Below are 25000 nucleotides of genomic sequence, written 5' to 3' on the forward strand. Positions count from 1 at the left end.
CCTAACCCTGCAGGGGGCGCTGACCTAACCCTGCAGGGAGCGCTGACCTAACCCTGCAGGGGGCGCTGACCCTACCCTAACCCTGCAGACGGCGCTAACCTAACCCCAACCCTGCAGGGGGCGCTGACCTAACCCTAACCCTGCAGGGGGCACTGACCCTACCCTAACCCTGCAGGGGGCGCTGACCCTACCCTAACCCTGCAGGGGGCACTGACCCTACCCTAACCCTGCAGGGGGCGCTGACCCTACCCTGCAGGGAGCGCTGACCCTACCCTAACCCTGCAGGGGGCGCTGACCTAACCCTGCAGGGGGCACTGACCCTACCCTAAGCCTGCAGGGGGCGCTGACCTAACCCTGCAGGGGGCACTGACCCTACCCTAACCCTGCAGGGGGCGCTGACCTAACCCTGTTTCACGGTAGTGCAGCGTGGTCCAGCACAGGCTGTCAGTTACGCTCAGTAGTTTCATGTGTGCTTCAGTGCGTTCATTGGTCCAAACTCTCCTGGAGGGGCGGAGCTCTGATTATGGTGGTGATGATGATGATGATTATGATAATGATGATGATGATGATAATTTTGGTGATGATGATGACGAAGACGATGATGGTGATGATGATGACGATGAAGATGATGATGATGATGATGGTGATGATGATAATGGTGGTAGTGGTGGTGTTCAGCTGGTTGAGCTGTGGTGAGTGTGAAGGCCACAGCATGATGATGATGATGATGATGATGATCATCATCATCATCATTAAACTGTTCAGTGCGCCCTCCTGCCCTGTGGAAGGGGGCGTGGCCATCCTTTTCATCCTGTTGTTGTTGTTTTGTTGTTGTTGTTTGTTGCTAGTGGTGAATAACCCTCTTTAGGCTCTTCAGCTCCACTCTAGACTGTTTATTAACGTGTGTGTGTGTGTGTGTGTGTGTGCAGAGTCAGTGTTGCGGTGTGAAGGGCTACACTGACTACACCAGGTATGATGGAACGATTCCAAGCAGCTGTCAGTGTTCGAACCGCGGTAAAGGCTGTGTTAGCAGTCTCTCTTCCTCCTCCTCTTCCTATGGCTCTCGCTACCCGTACGACCGCAATCCCACCAATCAGGTCTGTCTTACCATATCACACACACACACACACACACACACACACACACACACACACACACACACACAGCTGAATTTGCTTAGCTCATTATCAAAATACAACAAATCCATCCTGTTGATAAGGAGTAGTAGTGGTGATAGTGATCAGAAGAAGAAGAAGAGGAAGGTTAAAGTAAATAATTAAACTAAAATAACATATAAATACATGCATGAACACATTCTTCACACGTCCTTTAAAATTATTCATTTTTTTGTTTTGTATATCAAGCGGAGGACGGCAGTGAAACTTCATGAAGTCAGGAAACTTGATTCTGAGTGTGAAATAAAAATGTTTTGTGTTTGTGTCTCTTGTCAGAGAAAAGAGGAAGCCGTTTGGGTCTACGAGCAGGTGAGACACCTGAGTCTTTATCACAACACAGATTTCCATCAGATTTACATGTCGGTTCACTGAGGCTCATAGCGAGGACAGACCTGAGGCCGCTCTCAGACGTCCAACCAGAAGAGAAAAGCAGATCTCCTCCCGGCTGCCTGCCCTGTTCTGATTGGCTCCCTCTGTGCTGACTCAGCAGAAAACTGTGTTGTCGCTTTTCACACATTAAATTACTGTGTGGTTCCAATATAAAATCGTTCTGTACAGAACACACACTCTGCAGGATATCTGCTTTTGTTCTCTCTGTGTGAAACCCAACCCTGAACCTGAACCAGAACCCGAACCTGAACCGGACTGGACCGGACCGGACCGGCTGGACCGGATGGGACCAGACCGGATCGGACCGGACCAGACCGGACTGGCTGGACCGGACCGGACCGGACCGGACCGGAGCGTCCGGTCCGGTCTCCTCGCTTCCTCCCCGTTCTTGTTTGTGGGGTTTGAAACGCCAGGCGGTGTGAGCTGAGGTCACTCAGCTGCATCTCGGCTCACTCCGCCTCTCAGGGCGTCCACATGTGTGTCAGCTGTGTGTTTGACTGAACCAATCATGTGACATGTCCAGTGACATCACTGCTTTGCTCCTCCCCCTCAGCCTTGTGGAGAAATTCTCCTGAAGTACCTTCAGGAAGACGTCCGCAGAGCAGACCGAGCCAGCAGCGCTCTGCCCGCCGTGGTCGTACGTATCTCTTCATACTATGATCTGCTCATCTGGGTGTCACAGAGTGAAGTAATTAGTAATCTGATTACTTTTTAGAGAGTAATTAGTGAAGTAACGTGATTACAGTTTGGAGGATGTAATGAGGAACTTCACTGTAAGAACAGAACGTTTGGATGTCGTTTTCCCATGGAAGAAAGGAGCTGTTACCATGACGACCATATGAGGTGTATGATGTCATGATGACATCATTCCTGTCCTGTGTTTTCAGCTCATGAGCTTCCTGCTGTGCTGCGCCCTGCTGCTTCAGATGGGCAGCAGCGCGGCGCCCCCCGCAGGCCAGCGGGGCGCCGCCCCGGGGCCGCACGTCGCCCTTCACATGAGCCCCGCCCCCCCGCTGCTCAGCCCGGCCTCACCTGCCTGGCCCTGATTGGCTGTTTAGCCCAACGCTTTGCTTCGACTTGACCAGCTGAGCCGCTACCTGATGACATCATAGAATCATCATATTTTTCAAAATCAGTTCAAATCATTGGCATTTTTTGGTCAAATAAATAAATAAAAGACAATTAGGGTTAGTTAATTAGGGTTAATGAAAGACAAGTAAAATAAAAAAAAATGTAAAATTAAATTTAAAAATTATATTAAAATGCTACATATTATGTATAAAAAATTTAAGATATTAAAAAGTATTTTGTCTGCTTCCTGGCAAAGTGTATATACTGTGTGTATGTACTAAAGCCTGCTTTATTTTTAAATATCATTATTTTGCTAAACTCAATTAATTTGATGAAAACAATAAATAAATAAATTCAGCTGTAAGCAGAAACCTTTCTGAGTGGATGTTGATTGATTGATTGATCAGATACCTTTCAGGTTGGGGGGGGGGTGCATGAATCTCAGGTGGGAGGGGCTTTGTGGAAAAGTGGGAGGGGCTTGAGGGACGTTCCCAAATTATCATGAAATTCCATCTGATGAAAGTGTTACACACACACACACACACACACACACACACACACACACACAGAGAGACACAGACACACACACACCCTGTTTCTGTTTATACACACTTACCTCTGCTGTTATCTATGTGATCACACACACACACACACACACACACACACACACACACACACACACACACAGCGGAAACACTGCCACATTTAGTCAGGCTGCTGGTCAGTGTGACTCTGGGCTTCTGTGTGTGACAGACAGACAGACAGACAGACAGAGAGACAGACAGACAGACAGTCAGACAGACAGACAGAGAGAGAGACAGACAGGTGAGACTGACAGAGAGAGAGACAGACAGACAGAGAGAGAGACAGACAGGTGAGACAGACAGAGAGAGAGACAGACAGGTGAGACAGACAGACAGAGAGAGAGACAGACAGATCTGTGTGAATGTGCCATCGAGTCGGTAAAGCTGCTGAGGAACTGAAGAGTCTGTGAGTAAACAACCATCATCACCATCATCACCTTCATCACATGCTGATTCTGATTGGTCAGTCTGTCTGTCTGTCTCTCTGTCTCTCTGTCTGTCTCTCTCTCTGTCTGTCTCTCTCTGTGGACAGAGCCGACACAGACGCTCCTCTCTCTCTGCCTGTCTCTCTCTGCCTGTCTGCCTGTCTCTCTCTCTCTCTCTCTGTCTGCCTGTCTCTCTCTCTCTCTGCCTGTCTCACTCTCTCTCTGCCTGTCTCACTCTCTCTCTGCCTGTCTCTCTGAGGCCAGCCTGTGGCTGCTGAGTCTGTAATGCTGAACCTTTTCCTCAGCCTCTGCTCTGTGATGGTGCTCAGGTAATCTCAGGTAATCTCAGGTAATCTGCCGCTGAGTTCTGTCTGTTTAGAGTCACACTGACACAGGCCCACTGTAGAGAGCTGACGTTTGCTTTGAGTTTTGGTGATGGATGATAGCTGATGTAGTTTTCTCTCTCTTTGGCTCCTGATGCCCTGTGCTGTTTGAGGAGGCAAGCCTCTGGACCAGCCGGCTGAGGAGATCCCCCCCACACACACACACTCCCCCCCACCCCCCCACTCCTTGGCGGCACAGAGCTTTGTGGTGGTAGGAGTCGGGGTCGCTCGCTTTAAGGTGTTGGTAGAATCTGATCGCTCTTTTCTGTATTCTGATTAGAAGGGGAAGTGGCCGAGTTCAGATGCGTTGTTGGGGCTGTTCCTGTGGACTCTGAGGATGCTCTTGCAAATCTCCGTGTGCAGGATTTCGATTGGGTGTTTGTCCCATTTTTCAAAGTCTTGGTTGACAAGAGGACCCCACACTTCTCTACCATACAGTAGGATTGGTTCAATTATTGATTTAAATATTTTGAGCCAGATTCTAACAGGTATATCTATGTTTGATGATTTTTTTTTATAGCACAGAAAGCTCTTCTTTTTTGCAGCGCATTTATTGTTTGCATACATTGTTTTGATTATATCATAGGTTTTCCCCCCTATACCTTTTTCAATTAATTTCAGGAACAGACCGTGGTGCCAAATTGAGTCAAATGCTTTCTTGAAATCTACGAAACAAGAGAAGATGTGGTTCTTGTTTTGGTGGACATGTTTATTGATGAGGGTTTTGGAGGGTGTAGATGTGGTCTGTGGTTCTGTGTCGTGGTGTGAATCCAGTCTGACTCTTGCTCAGGACATCATGTTCACTGAGGAAGTCTTGCAGTCGGCTGTTTAGGACGCTGCAGAATAACTTCCCCAGGTTGCTGCTGACACAAATGCCTCTGTAATTGTTTGGGTCATATTTATTTCCATTTTTAAAAATAGGTGTGATAATTCCTTTGCTCCAGATGTCAGGGAAATGTCCAATGCTAAGAACGAGGTTGAATAATTTTAATATGGCAATCTTGAATTTATGGTTGCTCAGATTTTCAAAGTGTTTCTGCCATATTTCACCATTTTGAATAGCCAATTCTTCCTTGTGTGGTTTGCTGAAAGAGTGCCATTTTTTCCAGAAATTATTTGAGTCAATGGACTCTTCAATTGCATCAAGTTGGTGTTGTTCATACTGCTTCCTTTTAGTTTTCAGTGTTTTTCTATATAATTTCAATGTTTCCCAGTATTGGAGGCGGAGCTCAGGGTTGTCAGGTTGTCTGTGTTTTTGATTTGATAGGTTTCTGAGTGTTTTTCTCAGATGCCTGCAGCTTGTGTCAAACCACTTTTCATTGGCTGATTTTTTTTCTTTTTTTTTTCTCAACTTTTGTCAAGACTTTTTCAGATTGGATAGATCTGCTGCATTGTCAAATATATTGTTAATATCCCAAACGTCCTGACTCAGGCCGACATTACTGTGGGGATACGAGGTGGAGAGAAAAAGGTCTAATTTAGATTGAATTGTTTGTTGTCTGATTGCTTTCTGGTAGTTATCTTTGCTATTGGTTGTCCATCTGTAGGGCTGTTTTGAATGGTTCAGTTTACTGGGTTCTGTTATATGAGGGTCTGTTGGTGTCTTTCTAATGTATAAGGTGATTTTACTGTGGTCGGATAGGGGTGTTAGGGGGCTGACGGTGAATGCTCATGCCATTAACCATGTACAGACCCAGTGTTCGACATAACTGTAGTAGTTGGTGCCCGTTCTTGTTGACAGTTTTGCCAAAGTTCATCCTGTGTGGATGTGCAGGAAGGGGGATGTTGATTTGGCCAGGTATATGTTTGTCTCCCTGTGGGTTAACAGATTCTGCTTCTGTGCCGGTTCTGGCATTAAGGTCCCCACAGATCAGCACGTTTCCCTGGGCAGTGACTGATTTCATCTTCAAGAATGGAGAAACTGTTTTCATTATAATAAGGGGACTCTGATGGGGGGATGTATGCTGCACACATGAATATGTCTTTGTCTGTCGAGACAACTTCTCCTTTATTTTGAACCAAACTGAAAAATTGCCTTTTTTGATTAATTCTATTGAGTGTTCGAGGTTTGCCTTGTACCATATCAACATCCCTCCTGAGTCTCTGCCCTGAGTTACACTTTTCCGTTTTGTGGATGGGAAGACTGTCTCTCTGTGTGGGACAGCTGGTGGGACGTCCCCTCTGTGTGGGACAGCCGGTGGGACGTCCTCTCTGTGTGGGACAGACGGTGGGACATCCCCTCTGTGTGGGACAGCCTGTCTCTCCTGTCTGTCTCACCTATCTGTCTCTCCTGTCTGTCTCACCTGTCTGTCTCACCTGTCTGTCCCTCCTGTCTGTCCCTCTTGTCTGTCCCTCCTGTCTGTCCCTCCTGTCCGTCTCACCTGTCTGTCTCACTTGTCTGTCCCTCCTGTCCGTCTCACCTGTCCATCTCACCTGTCTGTCTCTCCTGCTTGTCTCACCTGTCTGTCCCTCCTGTCAGTCTCACCTGTCTGTCTCTCCTGTCTGTCTCACCTGTCTGTCTAACCTGTCTGTCCCTCCTGTCTGTCTCACCTGTCTGTCTCTCCTGTCTGTCTCTCCTGTCTGTCTCACCTATCTGTCTCTCCTGTCTGTCCCTCTCCTGTCGGTCTCTCCTGTCTGTCTCACCTGTGTGTCTCTCCTGTCTGTCTCACCTATCTGTCTCTCCTGTCTGTCTCACCTGTCTGTCTCACCTATCTGTCTCTCCTGTCTGTCTCTCCTGTCTGTCTCTCCTATCTGTCTCACCTATCTGTCTCTCCTGTATGTCTCACCTGTCTGTCTCACCTGTCTGTCCCTCCTGTCTGTCCCTCTTGTCTGTCCCTCCTGTCTGTCCCTCCTGTCCGTCTCACCTGTCTGTCTCACTTGTCTGTCCCTCCTGTCCGTCTCACCTGTCCATCTCACCTGTCTGTCTCTCCTGCTTGTCTCACCTGTCCATCTCACCTGTCTGTCTCTCCTGCTTGTCAATCTCACCTGTCTGTCTCTCCTGCTTGTCTCACCTGTCCGTCTCACCTGTCTGTCTCTCCTGTCTGTCTCACCTGTCTGTCTCTCCTGTCTGTCTCACCTGTCTGTCTAACCTGTCTGTCCCTCCTGTCTGTCTCTCCTGTCTGTCTCACCTGTCTGTCTCTCCTGTCTGTCCCTCCTGTCTGTCTCACCTGTCTGTCTCACCTGTCTGTCTCTCCTGTCTGTCTCACCTGTCTATCTCTCCTGTCTGTCTCACCTGTCTGTCTCACCCGTCTGTCTCTCCTGTCTGTCTCACCTGTCTGTCTCTCCTGTCTGTCTCTCCTGTCTGTCTCACCTATCTGTCTCTCCTGTCTGTCTCACCTGTCTGTCTCTCCTGCTTGTCTCACCTGTCTGTCTCTCCTGTCTGTCTCTCCTGTCTGTCTCACCTGGCTCTCAGGTGAGCATGACGGTTCCGTACTCCAGTCAGGTGGCGAACGCCTCGTTCTTCGGGTTCCACCGGCTGCTGCTGCGCTGGACAGGAAGCATCTACAAGCTCCTGTACCGCGAGTTCCTCGTGTTCGCCGCCATGTACAGCGGGCTGAGCGCCATCTACAGGTCACACACACACACACACACACACACACACACACACCACACACACACAGACACACACACACACACACACACACACACACAAACACACACACACACACACACAGACACACACACACACACACCACACACACACACACACACACCACACACACAGAGCTGAGCACCATCTACAGGTCACACACACACACACACACACACACACACACAGAGCTGAGCGCCATCTACAGGTCACACACACACACACACACACACACACACACACAGAGCTGAGCGCCATCTACAGGTCACACACACACACACACACACACACACACACACACACACACACAGAGCTGAGCGCCATCTACAGGTCACACACACACACACACACACACACACACACACACACACACACACACACACAGAGCTGAGCGCCATCTACAGGTCACACACACACACAAACACACACACACACTAACATACACACACACACACACAGAGCTGAGCGCCATCTACAGGTCACACACACACACAGACACACACACACACACACACACAGCTTGTGATCAGTGTGTGTGTGGTTGTTTGAGCTTTTTGAATTTTTGTTAATTTCTGTGCTGTTGAATTAATTAATGATCAATTAGAGAGTTAATTAACCTTGAACAGGCGATCACCTCCTGGTGTCACTTTAGTTAATGATCAGGACTCTATCATCGTACATGAATATCATTATTAATTATTAATCATTAATCATTAAGGGATTTCTAAATGATTGAATCAGCGAACAGAGACAGCAGCAGCACATGATTAGTTAACTGGTAATTACCTGTCAGTTATTACAGCTGTAATTAATACTAATTAATGCAGAATGTTACCTGTTTGTTAATGTTTACTATTTGTTCATATTTATTAGATTATTAATGTTTGTTAATGTATAATGTTGGCTATAATGATAATGTTGTTGTTGTTGTTGTTTGTTGTTGTTGTTGCAGACTCGTTCTCTCTGATCCACAGAAAAGATTCTTTGAGAAGCTTTCCATCTACTGCGACCAGTACGCCGAGCAAATCCCAGTCACCTTCATACTGGGTACACCTGTCTGTCTGTCTGCCTGTCTGCCAGCCTGTCTGCCAGCCTGTCTGTCTGTCTGCCTGTCTGTCTGCCTGCCTGTCTGTCTGTCTGCCTGCCAGCCTGTCTGCCTGCCAGCCTGTCTGTCTGCCTGTCTGCCTGCCTGCCTGTCTGTCTGCCTGCCTGTCTGCCTGCCAGCCTGTCTGTCTGTCTGTCTTCCTGTCTGTCTGCCTGCCTGTCTGTCTGCCTGCCTGTCTGTCTGTCTGCCTGTCTGCCTGCCAGCCTGTCTGTCTGTCTGCCTGTCTGCCTGCCTGCCTGTCTGTCTGTCTGTCTGTCTGTCTGTCTGTCTGTCTGCCTGCCTGTCTGTCTGCCTGCCTGTCTGCCAGCCTGTCTGTCTGCCTGTCTGCCTGCCAGCCTGTCTGTCTGTCTGCCTGTCTGCCTGCCTGCCTGTCTGTCTGTCTGTCTGTCTGTCTGCCTGTCTGCCTGCCTGCCTGCCTGCCTGCCTGCCTGTCTGCCTGCCAGCCTGTCTGTCTGTCTGCCTGTCTGTCTGCCTGTCTGTCTGTCTGCCTGAGTGTGTGTGTGTGTGTGTGTGTGTGTGTGTGTGCGCGTGTTGAAAGCGGGAACCATGGTAACAGCTCAGTGTCCAGCTTCATCCAGCTGTGTGAGTTCTCCCTGCTCATGTTCTCCAAGCTCATGTTCTCCAAACTCATGTTCTCCCTGCTCATGTTCTCCCTGCTCATGTTCTCCCTGTTCATGTTCTCCCTGTTCATGTTCTCCAAACTCATGTTCTCCATGTTCATGTTCTCCCTGCTCATGTTCTCCAAACTCATGTTCTCAAAGCTCATGTTCTCCAAACTCATGTTCTCCAAGCTCATGTTCTCCCTGCTCATGTTCTCCCTGCTCATGTTCTCCCTGCTCATGTTCTCCATGTTCATGTTCTCCAAACTCATGTTCTCCAAGCTCATGTTCTCCAAACTCATGTTCTCCAAGCTCATGTTCTCCAAGCTCATGTTCTCCCTGCTCATGTTCTTCCTGCTCATGTTCTCCATGTTCATGTTCTCCCTGCTCATGTTCTCCCTGCTCATGTTCTCCAAACTCATGTTCTCCAAGCTCATGTTCTCCCTGCTCATGTTCTTCCTGCTCATGTTCTCCATGTTCATGTTCTCCATGTTCATGTTCTCCATGCTCATGTTCTTCCTGCTCATGTTCTCCATGCTCATGTTCTCCCTGCTCATGTTCTCCATGCTCATGTTCTCCATACAAGCACATAAAACATGTTTCATGCTTTATGTTGAGACCTGAGTGTGACACTGTGTGTGTGTGTGTGTGTGTGTGTGTGTGTGTGTGTGTGTGTGTATCAGGTTTCTATGTGACCCTGGTGGTGAACCGCTGGTGGAACCAGTTTGTCAACCTGCCCTGGCCAGACAGACTCATGTTCCTCATCTCCAGGTATCAATCAGTCAATCAATCAATCAATCAGTCAATAAATCAGTAAATCAATCCAGCAATCAATACCCCCCCCCCCCCCCCCCCCCCCCCCCCAGCTGTGTGCAGGGGGCAGACGAACATGGCCGCCTGCTGCGTCGGACTCTGATGCGTTACGTCAACCTGACGTCGCTGCTGATCTTCCGCTCGGTCAGCACGGCCGTCTGCAAGCGCTTCCCCACCATGGAGCACGTGGTGGAGGCAGGTGTGTGTCAGTGTGTGTGACTGTGTGTGTGACTGTGTGTGTGTGTGTGTGTGTGTGTGTGTGTGTCAGTGTGTGTGTCAGTGTGTGTGTGTGTGTGTGTGTTATGAAAATCTACACTCTCTTCATGTACGACTCACATTAGCTCTCTGATCCTTCCTTCCTGTAATCATTTTGTCTGTCCACTGGGATTGGCTTGTTACCAGCCAATTAGAGCAGGACTCAGACATGACACAGACATGGTGTGTGTGTGTGTGTGTGTGTGTGTGTCATTGTGTTTTTTCCACTCAGCCCACTTCCTGATCTCAAGCACAAACAGCCTCTCTCTGATAACAGATAAGTGACCAGGGCCTTTAATAATTAAACAGGAAACATCACTACTGAGTTTCTGAGGTCATCTGGAAGTTTCCTGAGTTTCTGAGTTCTTCTCAGGTGGTTTTCAGAAGCAGGAGACTCATCAGGACACATGTTGGGGGACTACTGAGCCTCTGAGATTTTAATTTTTAGTTTTTTTTTCTTCACACTTCACCTGGTATATAGGATATAAGATATAGGAGATCAAGCTGAGCAGTTGACTGGGGGGCAGTCCTGCAGGTGATTAGGGTCTTCAAAACCCAGGAACCCTGTTCTAGCTGGGTGACATGGAACATGGTACCTTGCATTCATGCAATTAAATTCAGCAGTGGTGAAACTAGGTCCTTTGTCTAAAACATTATTAGAGGTTGTCAAACTGAAGCTCTTCTTCAAACAGTCTGCTTTTGCAGCACAGCACACAGTGACCCGGGGTCAGAGTTCATGTCAGGTCATGTGGTGCCACCGATGCCCCGATGCCCTGACACCCTGATCCCCTGATGGCTCAATGCTAGGGGTTAGGGGTTAGGGGTTAGGGGTTAGGGGTTAGGGGTTAGGGGTTAGGGGCCATCAAAAGGATTCACTGTTTCTGCTGTCTTTTCTGACTTTATTTTGAATTTGTTCTTATCCACTGAGCTTCAAATCTTGCCAAGCCTTTATCCTCGTCATCAAAATATGTATCGATTCATCAAAGCCATAGACTGTCAATATCGGTTTGCTCAGGTGACTTCAAGACTTCAGGTAAAACATTCACAGCATGGCTGACAACAACAGACACAGAGGACATACACTAAAACATCTGTATTTATCTGTTAGCAGTCAGACTGGCTCACATTGAAGATGTAACCTGTCTCTCACCTGTCTCTCACCTGTCTGTCTGTCAGGCTTCATGACTGTGGAGGAGAGGAAGGTGTATGAGTGTGTTCGCTCTCCTCACCTGAAGTACTGGGTTCCTGTTGTCTGGTTTTGTAATTTGGCATCTAAAGCTCGTCAGGACGGACGGATCCGGGACAGCGTGGACCTGCAGACCCTCCTCACTGTAAGACCTCCTCACTGTAAGACCTCCTCACTGTAAGGCCTCCTCACTGTAAGGCCTCCTCACTGTAAGACCTCCTCACTGTAGACCTCCTCACTGTAAGACCTCCTCACTGTAGCACCTCCTCACTGTAGCACCTCCTCACTGTAGCATCTCCTCACTGTAAGACCTCCTCACTGTAAGGCCTCCTCACTGTAGCACCTCCTCACTTTAAGACCTCCTCACTGTAAGACCTCCTCACTGTAAGACCTCCTCACTGTAAGACCTCCTCACTGTAAGGCCTCCTCACTGTAAGGCCTCCTCACTGTAAGACCTCCTCACTGTAGACCTCCTCACTGTAAGACCTCCTCACTGTAGACCTCCTCACTGTAGACCTCCTCATTGCAGCACCTCCTCACTGTAAGACCTCCTCACTGTAGACCTCCTCACTGTAAGACCTCCTCACTGTAGACCTCCTCACTGTAGACCTCCTCATTGCAGCACCTCCTCACTGTAAGACCTCCTCACTGTAAGACCTCCTCACTGTAGCACCTCCTCACTGTAGCACCTCCTCACTGTAAGACCTCCTCACTGTAAGACCTCCTCACTGTAAGGCCTCCTCACTGTAGCACCTCCTCACTGTAGCACCTCCTCACTGTAAGACCTCCTCACTGTAGAACCTCCTCACTGTAGAACCTCCTCACTGTAAGACCTCTTCACTGTAAGACCTCCTCGCTGTAAGACCTACACTGTAAGACGTCCTCACTGTAAGGCCTCCTCACTGTAAGACCTCCTCACTGTAAGACCTCCTCACTGTAAGGCCTCCTCACTGTAAGACCTCCTCACTGTAAGGCCTCCTCACTGTAAGACCTCCTCACTGTAAGACCTCCTCACTGTAAGGCCTCCTCACTGTAAGACCTCCTCACTGTACACCTCCTCACTGTAAGACCTCCTCACTGTGAGGCCTCCTCACTGTAGACCTCCTCACTGTAAGGCCTCCTCACTGTAAGACCTCCTCACTGTACACCTCCTCACTGTAAGACCTCCTCACTGTAGCACCTCCTCACTGTAAGACCTCCTCACTGTAAGACCTCCTCACTGTAGACCTCCTCATTGCAGCACCTCCTCACTGTAAGGCCTCCTCACTTTAAGACCTCCTCACTGTAAGGCCCTCCTCACTGTAAGACCTCCTCACTGTAAGACCTCCTCACTGTAAGGCCTCCTCACTGTAAGACCTCCTCACTGTACACCTCCTCACTGTAAGACCTCCTCACTGTAAGGCCTCCTCACTGTAAGGCCTCCTCACTGTAAGACCTCCTCACTGTAAGGCCTCCTCACTGTAAGACCTCCTCACTGTACACCTCCTCACTGTAAGGCCTCCTCACTGTAAGGCCTCCTCACTGTAAGACCTCCTCACTGTAAGACCTCCTCACTGTAAGGCCTCCTCACTGTAAGACCTCCTCACTGTACACCTCCTCACTTTAAAACCTCCTCACTGTAAGACCTCCTCACTGTAAGGCCCTCCTCACTGTAAGACCTCCTCACTGTAGACCTCCTCACTGTAGACCTCCTCACTGTAGACCTCCTCATTGCAGCACCTCCTCACTGTAAGACCTCCTCACTGTAAGACCTCCTCATTGCAGCACCTCCTCACTGTAAGACCTCCTCACTGTAAGGCCTCCTCACTGTAAGGCCTCCTCATTGCAGCACCTCCTCACTGTAAGACCTCCTCACTGTAAGACCTCCTCACTGTAGACCTCCTCATTGCAGCACCTCCTCACTGTAAGACCTCCTCACTGTAAGACCTCCTCACTGTAAGGCCTCCTCATTGCAGCACCTCCTCACTGTAAGACCTCCTCACTGTAAGACCTCCTCACTGTAAGACCTCCTCACTGTAAGACCTCCTCACTGTAAGACCTTCTCACTGTAAGACCTCCTCACTGTAGACCTCCTCATTGCAGCACCTCCTCACTGACCTTCTAATCCCGACTCTTCCTGTCGTAGTGTGCTGTGCTAACATGCTAACAGCTACTGTTACTATAGTCTGTTGAAGCTAGCAGATGCTAGCACAGGATAGCAGCTGCAGGAGAGGAGTCAGTCAAACGGGGCTGGAGGAATAAAACCTGAGCTGTGTTCTGATTGGTGGACTCCACAAGTGTGCGGTAAAACAGCTGGTTTGACTCATTTGAGTTTACTGTCCCTTTAAAATCTTTGACTCTGTGGCCCCGCCTCCAGCACCCAAACTGACCCAGAGTCTGTTGACCTTCTGCTGTTTTATTAATAACACGCTCTATAAAGATATTAATATCATGCAGCATGAGGACATTCATACCATGAGTGTGAGCTGAAACTGATCTTAAAACAGCTTCAGCAAAGCTGTGGTAATAACACCACCACCAACAACACCAACAACACCAACAACAACAACACCAATAACAACAACAACAACAACAACAACAACAATAACAATAACAACAACAACAACAACAATAATAATGATAATAATACGAGGTAAATAACAAACATGCTGTGTATCTGCAGGAGATGAACAAGTTCAGGACTTGGTGTTCCACTCTGTTTGGATACGACTGGGTCGGTATCCCACTGGTCTACACACAGGTATATACACACACACACACACACATACACGCACACAGATACACACACACACACACACACACACACACACACACACACACGCACACACACACACGCACACACACACACGCACACACACACGCACACACACACACTGGTACACACACACACACACACACACACAGATACACACACACATACACACAGAGATACACACACACATCTTTGTAACCAGATCAGTTTCCCAAGGAACGAGAGAGAAGGAGGGAGGGAGAGAGGAAGAAAGGAAGGAATCTCTCTCTCTCTCTCTCTCAGTTCAATTCAAAGCTTTATCGACAGAGCCATACTGTGCCGTACTGTGATGCCAAAGTGCCGTAGGTAAAGGTTATAAAACACTGTGTTAATGTGGCAGGGTTAGGGTTAGGGTTAGGGTTAAGTTAGGGTTAGTGGTTATCGAAACACTGGTTAACCAAGTGCAATCCCTAAAATATTATTCTGTCCTGTTTGGGTAGAGCCCTGTAATCCTGCTCTGTGTCTGTGTTTTCTGCTTGGCTTTAGTTACATTTTGGTCAGCTGACTGCAGCGGAGGTTTAATGGATGAGTTACAAAGGAAACAGAAGCGAGACTGTGTGGACGAGTGCATCTTTAACTTTGTTCATGAAATATTGAAAATAGACATCATAGACACTAACATCAGAGGCCTGTACCATAAAGCTGGATTTGGGCTCAGCGAGGTCACTTCAAGTTAACCCTGCTGGCTTTTCTGTACCATGAAGGTGGATTACTTTTTATTGGGGTATGTTGCCATGGTAACATACGCTGAACACCTCACCTGCTCCGGAGCAGGTGAAGTTCAGGATAAGAGCTCAGCAGGTAGAAAAGCCCCACCCACTGACCAATCAGCTCTCTTGGAAAATAGCCTGCCCATTGGATGAGAGTATTTTTTCCCCTTTCTTCTTCTTCTTTTATAAAATTAATACATTTTACTTAGACTTCTTATTTTAATTCTGTTTGTTTTTCTCTCACATTTTTTTTTCAAGTCTGAAGAGAAGAAGAAGTAGGAATTCTTGGGGTTTTTTTTTGTTTTGTTTTTTTGTTTTGTTTTTTACTCATGACTCTACACTGTCCAACCAAAAATTTATTTTGTAGAATATTTATAAATAATATTAATAATAAATATTTTTGAAAATAAATGAGGGGAATTTAATTCAGAGGGTTAAATAAAAGCCTGATAAAATCCAGGCCAGCCTCTGGGCTCCTTTAGGTTTCCATTAGTTTGCTCATATTTAGTATTTAGGCTGGCTGCCCTGAAAAGTCCACAGGAGAGTTGGTGCCAAATGTTTTACAGTCTTTAAGTGACAGTGAAATAATATTTTAACCAGCAGAATAAACACGAGGCGTCAGATGCTTTATAAAATGAAATATCAAAACCATTTGAATCAAAGTGACGATTCTGCTGAAGCTCAAACTGAGGGCAGCGGCCCAGCGAGGGTCGCCCCTCACTGTGAGAGAGGGCCAGTTCCTCTGCAGGAGTGTACGGCTGAGTGGGAGACACATTCATTTACTGAACATGCAAATGTTACTGCAGTCACATCTACTGCTGCCGTCATGGTGGGGAAGTCAGATTATAATCCCACTAATTTACACACTGACACAGTTTGAGATTTTTTCCCAGCATTCCTTGCGGCTCTTGGCAGCTGTGTTGCTTTTTGCCTGGATGATGGATTTATCCTCGTATTTATTTCAGATTATTGTCTGCTCCATCGTCGTAAAGTATGCGGCTCTGGTGGATTTTTCCATGTCTGTGATTGGTCGTCTGCAGCAAACACCACCCTTTAATGTGAGCGCGCACAGATCTAGATTGGAAAAGCCTGGGTTGAATTAGTGAGTTGATAAGCGGCTTTATGGGACCGAAAATCCTGAGTGCGGATGTCTGGTTAAGAGAAGCCAGATAACTAAGAGAAACCCCGGGGATGATAATCCAGCTTCATGGTGATGATCATTATATTGATCACCAGTCAGTCAATAACTGTCTGCATATCAGTTGTCCTGTTTATTTCTAAGGTGTTTCCATGGTGATGGTTGTCCTTTTTGTTTCTAAGATGTTTCCATGGTGATGGTTGTCCTGTTTGTTTTCTGACTAAGACGCACTTATTTGTTTGTAAGTGGCTGCAGGTTGAAAAGTTTATTTGAGTTTGTGTAGCTCTTGGAAGTTTTTTTGTTTTGTTTGTTTGTTTGTTTGTTTTTTAACTTGTTTTGCGTTTTGAAGGCGAAGGAACAGGAAGTGAGAATCCTGATAAAGTTTGTGTGTGGAGCATCAGGATGAACAGCTGGCAGCTTCTGATGATGAAAATAATCACATTATTCATTTGTTTTGTTTTTGTTGTTTTCAGTAATTAAGCTTTTAATGATAAAGTTCAATAGAGCGATTTTTAAGATAAAAAATCTCTCTCTCTCTCTCCAGGTCGTCACTCTCGCCGTCTACACGTTCTTCTTCGCTTGTCTGATTGGTCGACAGTTCCTTGACCCCGCCCAGGGTTACCAAGGTCATGACCTCGACCTCTACGTGCCAGTCTTCACCCTGCTGCAGTTCTTCTTCTACTCTGGCTGGCTCAAGGTGCACACACACACACACGCACACACACACACACACACACACACACACACACACACACACACACACACACTTGTTTGACGTCTGTGTTGTTGCTAGGTAGCGGAGCAGCTGATCAACCCATTTGGAGAAGATGATGATGACTTTGAAGCTAATTGGATAATTGACCGGAACCTGCAGGTCAGCAGCCAATCACAGAGCTCCCAGAGAGACACGACCTCATTTCCTCCTGAACAAGAAGCTTCCCGTTCGTCTGAGATATTGTCCCTGCAGAATCTCTCATTTAATATTTAAGATTCTGTAAACTAAAGGAAAACAAAACAAAAACATCAATTATTAAGAAAACATTTGTTCATCAATCAAGTTGAAAAGTCACTGAGTATCTAAAATACAAAAGTTCTCTATCATATCTCTTTTATATCTGCCTGTTGAAAAACACATCCAGAACAGAAATTACATTTTTACGTCATTATTAGTTATTCTTCATCTTCATCCATTACATTTATAACCTGATGTTATAAACATCTATAAACTAATCTGTCCAGTTTTTTCTGCTCTCTGCTGACATCTAGTGGTGTGTTTGAGAATTTATTGAGCCCGCTGACAATAAGAAATAAACCCTCTCACTCACTGGCTTATAAAACAGGAGTCATAGCAGGAAAAATAAATAAGCAAGAGGTTTTCAAACAGAAATGAAGTAAGAAATACAAGAAAAAAACAACATATTGCTGAAGTTGTAGCTTTGGCTGCAAGTCAACAGCGTCGTAACTCTGGTGGCAGGGAGGCGGCTGGTCGTCAGACTGACTTCCTGTTTCCTGTGGGCAGGTGTCCCTGCTGGCGGTGGATGAGATGCACATGAACCTGCCTCACATGACCAGAGACATGTACTGGAACGACAGCGAGGCACAGCCGCCGTACACGCTGGCCGCCGCCGAATCCTGCATCCCCTCCTTCCTGGGCTCCACCACTGACATGGGGTCAGCATGCACACACACACACACACACACACACACACACACACACACACACACACACAATAAAAATAATGTAAATAATGAGCACCTTGACTCTCTATCAGTCTCATCAGTGATGAGCTGAGCTGCTCTCAGACTCAGGAGTTTCTTGACTCCGTCAATGTAGGAGTCCTAAAATTAGGACTGACGCACCCATTATTTTTAAGAGTTTCTGGACAGGTGGAAGATGCTTTGCTGACACATTAGAAAATCCAGCGTTGGAGCAGTTTTGGTGTGAAAAAGTGTGTGAATGTTTTATACTTTAGTGTCACATGGGAGTCAACACTTCCTGTTTCCCAGCTGAGAGTTTAACACGCTGACTGCCGGTTCTCCTGCAGACTGTCTGACATCCTGCAGTTTGAGGAGGCGGAGCTTAGTGACAGTCACCCCCGACAACAGGATTCAGTTCTGCCTCGTCGCCAAGAGTCGGTAATACAACACTTTATTATTTGACTGTAATCAATATGAAATAAATTATCAATATAAATATAAAATTTTATTTTATTTTATTCTATTAGAACTTAATCTTTTATGCACCTGCTTTTTTTCTGATTAATTGTGTGTGGTGTTAAAGAGCACATTGTAGTGATAAAGTTGTGTTCATTATCACTCATTAGTTTTGTTCAAATTACTTTTATTTGTCTTGCCTCATAAACTCATAGAACACAAAACATGAAACAGGATGTTTGTTTCAGATTCTGGGTCGAGTCCGGCGGCTCCTGAGCGTCCAGGAACCTCCAGACCTCCAAGCAGCTCGGCCCGCCTTCAAACGCCACAGCAGCGACGCCGTAGGAAGCTCCTTCCCCTTTGGCCCCGACCACAGGTACACTATTGGCCCATTCAGGTCAGGTAAATTATTCCAGGTGTTTCATTCAAATCATTGGGAGTGTGTGCCATTGGTCAGTGTGTGTTTATTTAGTTAAGTAGACACACATTGCTGTGTCAGGTGAATAAATACAGGTAATATAGGTACGCAACTGGCTGATTTAAAGTCCTACAGGAAAGGCTCCAAATGGGCAGAACTTTTATCAGCTGATCTCTCTCTTTTGATCAGTGTATCTATCAGTTGATCGATTAATCTATCCATCCATCAGGGTCCGTCCTGGCTCTGAGGGGTTAGCTCCGCCCCCCTCCTTGACTCTGGACACCTTGGCGACACTGCGGGAAGTCAGCAGCGGCCCGCACTCCCCCTCCCCCTCCCCTGAACTCCCCAGGCTTGTCATCAGCCCACCGTTGACCAGTTTCCATGGTAATGTGGATTTTGCCGTTGGTAAGGACCTAAAGCCTCAGAACTGCCTGAGGACCCTGCAGAGGGCGGAGCCTCAGGCGGATCTCCCCCCTGTCAAAGAGGCCCCAGACTGGGTCGACCTGAGGTAAGTGATGACCTCACCTGGCCCTCTCACATTTCTGATCTCAGTTTGGCCCCTCCCTGTAGGGTTTCAGTACTATTTTCTGTCCTGTCTGCCGTTTTTCCAGCAGCAGCTCCTCGGTCTGTGTGTCCCCCACCCAGCTGGGACCAAAGAAGTTCCGCTGGAGTGTTCCCAGGGGCCCAGATGGTGTTCATGCCCGGCCCCGTGGGCGCCAGCTGTCCTTCCAGTTCTCCAGACAGACATCGAAGGCATCAGTCCGCAGCCTGCCGAGCCCCAAGGCGCTGGGCAGGAAGAGGCGGGGCGCGGGCCTTCTGCGACACCCACCCTTGGCGGGCCAGCCCGGCCAAATGGTGACCCTGCAGACCCCCGACGCCGAGCACGACTTCCAGGCCGTCCCACCTGAGGAGGAGGGCAAGAGGGAGGCAACCAATGGCCATGAGGTCAGAAACCTCAACTGCCAATCACAGAGCTCAGAAAAAAAATGAGAACTGATCACAGTTTGACACCGAACACCATCCAAAGAGAGAGCTTGTTGCTGGTGACATCCCTTTTTATTCCTTTCACACCAAATGTGTTTACTTGCTCTCAGTTCAACTTAAATATGATTGGCTGGATGATGGATCCAGATCCTACTGATTTATTTTGTTTACAGGTGAAGAACCTGAGTCTTTTCTCACCTGGTCACAGCCAGGGTTCATGTTCTTCTTCCATTTGATCCGGTCAGTTTTGGTTCCACATTATTAGCATGTTTTCAGACTAAAGAACTTCACATGACAAACGTCCATCCTATACCACGTTCACGTTCCTGCACTCGACTCTGATTGGCTGTCTGACGGTGGTGTGTTGTGTGTGAATTAATGGAGAAAAATGAAACATTTCCATGTCTTTAATGTAATAAACTCAACATTCATTGCTTTGTTGTTGATTCAGTTGTTGCAGTGAAGCAGTTTGTCACAAGATGGCAGCAGCTTCCTATGAAGCACACATGAGAACCATGAAGTCTCAACATCACACAGAACAACAACACAAATACATGTTAGCATGTTAGCAGGTGTTAGCACCCCGGGTGTTAGCGCCCCAGGTGTTAGCAACACGGTTAACCCTAACTCACCCTGGCTGGGCGCTCAGGTGGTTTCTGTTCCAGAAATGACCACAAACAACTGATGCGATCTGATTTTATTGATGGCCCCGTTGATTATATTGATTGATCAACTGTCAGTTGGCCAGGTGCCTGGCGGGGGCCAGGTGCCTGGCGGGGGCCAGGTGCCTGGCGGGTGCCAGGCCGACGCGGTCCTGCCCGCGGTCGAAGACGCTGTAGAACTCCGTCAGAAATAAATCTCCCAGAATCCACAGCGGCCCCTCAGGAGACAAGATGTCCACCGCCTGGAAACCACTGAAACACAGCTGCTTGTCGCCCAGCACTTCCTGTTCAGAGAGACAGACAGGTGAGAGGGAGACAGGTGAGATACAGGTGGCAGGCAGACAGGTGAGAGGCAGACAGGTGAGAGGGAGACAGGTGAGATACAGGTGACAGGCAGACAGGTGTGAGGCAGGTGAGAGGCAGACAGGTGAGAGGCAGACAGGTGTGAGGCAGGTGAGAGGCAGACAGGTGAGAGGCAGGTGAGAGGCAGATGGGTGAGAGGCAGACAGGTGTGAGGCAGGTGAGAGGCAGACAGGTGTGAGGCAGGTGAGAGGGAGACAGGTGAGATACAGGTGACAGGCAGACAGGTGAGAGGCAGACAGGTGAGATACAGGTGACAGGCAGACAGGTGTGAGGCAGGTGAGAAGCAGACAGGTGTGAGGCAGGTGAGAGGCAGACAGGTGAGATACAGGTGAGAGGCAGACAGGTGTGAGGCAGGTGAGAGGCAGACAGGTGAGATACAGGTGACAGGCAGACAGGTGTGAGGCATGTGAGAGGCAGACAGGTGTGAGGCAGGTGAGAGGCAGACAGGTGAGATACAGGTGACAGGCAGACAGGTGTGAGGCAGGTGAGAGGCAGACAGGTGAGAAGCAGACAGGTGTGAGGCAGGTGAGAGGCAGACAGGTGAGATACAGGTGACAGGCAGACAGGTGTGAGGCAGGTGAGAAGCAGACAGGTGTGAGGCAGGTGAGAGGCAGACAGGTGAGATACAGGTGACAGGCAGACAGGTGTGAGGCATGTGAGAGGCAGACAGGTGTGAGGCAGGTGAGAGGCAGACAGGTGAGATACAGGTGACAGGCAGACAGGTGTGAGGCAGGTGAGAGGCAGACAGGTGAGAAGCAGACAGGTGTGAGGCAGGTGAGAGGCAGACAGGTGAGATACAGGTGACAGGCAGACAGGTGTGAGGCAGGTGAGAAGCAGACAGGTGAGATACAGGTGAGAGGCAGACAGGTGTGAGGCAGGTGAGAGGCAGACAGGTGAGATACAGGTGACAGGCAGACAGGTGTGAGGCATGTGAGAGGCAGACAGGTGTGAGGCAGGTGAGAGGCAGACAGGTGAGATACAGGTGACAGGCAGACAGGTGTGAGGCAGGTGAGAGGCAGACAGGTGAGATACAGGTGACAGGCAGACAGGTGTGAGGCAGGTGAGAGGCAGACAGGTGAGAGGCAGATGGGTGAGGCAGGTGAGAGGCAGACAGGTGAGATACAGGTGAGAGGCAGACAGGTGGCAGACCTTCCTGACGTAGCTCTGTGCTGTCAGAGTGAACTCGGTTCCTCCCAGGACGAAGGTCACATGAGGCAGACTGGACACCCGGACACAGTCTATCAGGTACTGCACACACACACACACACACACATACACACACACACACACACACACACACACACACACACACACACACACACACACATTAACAGAGAGAACCTCAGAACCCGTCCTGGAACGTTCTGATGCAGATTTTGTTTGACTCTCACCTCTCCAATGTTTGTGGGCGTGGCTCCGATCAGCTGCTGCAGACTGAGGATGTCATTGGTCGGTCCGGCAATGAGGGACGTTCCCGTGTCAACGATCGCCTGGCAACCGCGAGGACAGAAGGAGCTGACACCCTGCACCGCGACACTGACGCAAAGAAGAACTTCTGCTTCAGTTCAGAGATTAAAATGAGGATTACTTCAGATTAGGGTGGAGGTCAATTTATGATGAGGATTCTGGATTAGAGTTGAAGCCACATGGCTCCTGTGATGTCCTGGTTTGTGCTTCCTAAAGTGGGAGCCTCACCTGTTACCTGCCCCACCAGACGGAGCCTCACCTGTGATCTGCCCCAGGAGGCGGAGCCTCACCTGTGATTGGCCCCAGGAGGTGGACCCTCACCTGTGATCTGCCTCAGGAGGCGGAGCCTCACCTGTTATCTGCCCCGTGAGGCAGAGCCTCACATGTTATCTGCCCCGGGAGGGTGGGGAGGCGGCTCACATGGTACCTGCCCTGGGAGGTGGAGCCACACATGGTACCTGCCCTGGGGGGCGGAGCCTCACGTGGTACCTGCCCTGGGGGGAGCGGAGCCTCACGTGGTACCTGCCCCGGGGGGTGGAGCTTCACGTGGTACCTGCCCCGGGGGGCGGAGCCTCACGTGGTACCTGCCCTGGGGCGGTGAAGCCTCACGTGGTACCTGCCCCGGGGGGCGGAGCCTCACGTGGTACCTGCCCTGGGGCGGTGAAGCCTCACGTGGTACCTGCCCTGGGGCGGTGAAGCCTCACGTGGTACCTGCCCTGGTGGGGCTCTCTGTTAGCCAGTGTTAATTTTGACAGCAAATTCTGATTTCGTCTTAGTCTTTTGACTCAACTTCTCATTTCCATCCAAACACAATTCAGGCTTCTTGTTCTCAGCTGCTGCAGGTGATCAGGTAAAGTCCAGCTCGCCGCTGCAGCAGGCAAGACCCCGCCCACCACAGTCTGTTTTGTATGTTGGAGTCTCACGGCCCTCAAACTTCCTCAGAACTGAACTTTGATCCGTCAGGCTGTGATTTAGATTTTTTTCTCAGTAGTTTCAGGACTTCGGAAAAATGAAGGAAATGTTCATGTGTTCAAAAAACCCAGAGAAGACGTACACAGTCTAATGTTAACAAGTCTTTCACTGTGCAGCGCCCCCTAGTGTCCTGCAGTCACACTGTCCTAAACTTTGTTTGGGTAAGTACTAAGGATTGAGATTAGAAACAGGATTGTGTTAAATTCAGGATGAGGTGTAAGTCACAAGAACAGATTTACCTGTCCATTTTAATCTGCCAGTATCCTTTAGCTGTGACGGGGAGCCACGTGATTGGTCCGTGGTACAACGCCTCGTCCGTTCCACCTAGCAACAGCTCGCTCTCCGGGTCAGTGCTGCTCGTGCTCCTGCAAGCAGAGGAAACAGAAATCTAAACTACAGGTTTCAGGATCCAATCTGGGAGCAAACTCGTGGAACTTCTCTAGAACCCCTAGAACCTCTATATTAACTCACCAAACTTCTCTAGAACTCCCTGCAATCTTTCACAACCCCATTAGAACTTTGTGAAGCGCTACAGGAACAAGTAGAAGCCCTCTAGAACCTTACCGGACCAACTCCTCCAGCATAGCAATGTTTGGGACCCTCTGGAACCAATCTAGAACCTTTTGAAATCTTCTGGAACCATAACCCTAACGCCCAGAACCTCCCAAAACCACATTAGAACCTTGTGGAACCCCTAGGATCCCTCTGAAATTCCCCAGAGGGACATTCCTGGTTTGAGAACAGCCGAACAGGTTTTTCGCTCGTGCAACATGTGAACGTGCCCACTGGAACCGTGTGATTATGTTCTATTATTATATTATAATTATATGTATGTAACATGCAGCAGAAGCTGAGGGGCTTCATCGACACCAACGTGTTTCTTTGAGCTTTTTGTATTTTGGTCATATGACAGAACTCTGTTAGATACTGGCAAGACCAAACCAGTGGACCGAAAAAACAGGAAACAGGAAACACTCCATGCACACACACACACACACTTCTTGGTGAGACCTTCATGGGAACACTGGTGCACACTGACATGCTGGCCTGGTCAGGCTGGAGAGACCAGCTCCATACAAACTGATGCATGTTAGAACCAGCAGGTTCCGTGTGTCTTTCATTAAAAGTCCCGTGAGGCTGTAACCGGCGTCTGTGTCTGGTTTCTCCCTCAACAACCTGAACTCCATGCAACCTTTCCAGAACATGTTGATATCTTCTGGAACTCCTCTAGAATTTAACGGACCCCCCTAGAACCCTCTCTAATCTCTCTAGAACTCTCTGGAACCTTGTAGAACACCCCTAAAACCCCTTGGAACTCCCTCGCGGATCTCTGAAGGCTCCTCAGTTTGGGAAAAACAGCAGCTCACATATTTTAAATGTTTCCCATTTAAAGGTAGACAGACAGACAGGCAGAGAGACAGACAGGTGAGCAGACAGACAGGTCAGCATGCGGTACCTGCTGAGGTAGAAGGAGAACACGGGTTCCTCCACTGCCTTCTGGGCCATCATATTGTCGAAAACGGGGTTTCCCAGGATCTCTGCCAGGGGTGGGTAGGCCATCCCCAAAACCCCATCGAACTTGGCCATGAGGAAGGCGGCGCCGGGCTCGTACACCGACTCGCCGAACTCCTGGTTCAGCACGGCGAGCCCCCCGACCTGCCGCAGCAGAACCAAGCAGAACGCAGCAGAACCCAGCAGAACCTCAGAGGCACCTCAGGGTTCCTCCTGAAGGTTTCACTGAGGTTTTTTTTTTTTTATTGTTGCAC

General features: G+C 48.6%; 3 protein-coding genes across 3 annotated transcripts in view; 2 read left to right on the forward strand and 1 right to left on the reverse strand.

Annotated features, from left to right (window-relative positions):
* LOC115355326 (CD63 antigen-like) overlaps positions 1-2813 on the forward strand; it is an 8554-nt gene extending 5741 nt beyond the window's left edge. The window contains exons 7-10 of the mRNA XM_030046086.1: positions 930-1097; positions 1452-1484; positions 2119-2202; positions 2453-2813. Coding sequence (XP_029901946.1) covers positions 930-1097; positions 1452-1484; positions 2119-2202; positions 2453-2611 — 444 coding nt within the window. The 3' untranslated portion in view covers positions 2612-2813. The remainder of the gene's footprint in view (positions 1-929; positions 1098-1451; positions 1485-2118; positions 2203-2452) is intronic.
* A 4633-nt stretch (positions 2814-7446) lies between these two features.
* LOC115355017 (bestrophin-3-like) lies at positions 7447-19776 on the forward strand. The gene is made up of 13 exons (XM_030045637.1): positions 7447-7598; positions 8570-8664; positions 10005-10092; positions 10188-10333; positions 11566-11720; positions 14238-14315; positions 16759-16911; positions 17008-17088; positions 17734-17885; positions 18260-18350; positions 18617-18744; positions 19016-19294; positions 19398-19776. The coding sequence occupies exons 1-13, from the start codon at positions 7447-7449 to the stop codon at positions 19774-19776; spliced, it is 1977 nt and encodes a 658-aa protein (XP_029901497.1).
* A 730-nt stretch (positions 19777-20506) lies between these two features.
* nots (nothepsin) overlaps positions 20507-25000 on the reverse strand; it is a 7181-nt gene continuing 2687 nt past the window's right edge. Inside the window, exons 5-9 of the mRNA XM_030045638.1 lie at positions 24691-24890; positions 23474-23599; positions 22187-22331; positions 21945-22043; positions 20507-20716 (exon numbers count right to left, since the gene is read on the reverse strand). Of these exons, the coding sequence (XP_029901498.1) occupies positions 20507-20716; positions 21945-22043; positions 22187-22331; positions 23474-23599; positions 24691-24890 (780 nt within the window). The remainder of the gene's footprint in view (positions 20717-21944; positions 22044-22186; positions 22332-23473; positions 23600-24690; positions 24891-25000) is intronic.

Source organism: Myripristis murdjan, chromosome 23 (genome assembly GCF_902150065.1).
Source record: "Myripristis murdjan chromosome 23, fMyrMur1.1, whole genome shotgun sequence".
Taxonomy (NCBI): domain Eukaryota; kingdom Metazoa; phylum Chordata; class Actinopteri; order Holocentriformes; family Holocentridae; genus Myripristis; species Myripristis murdjan.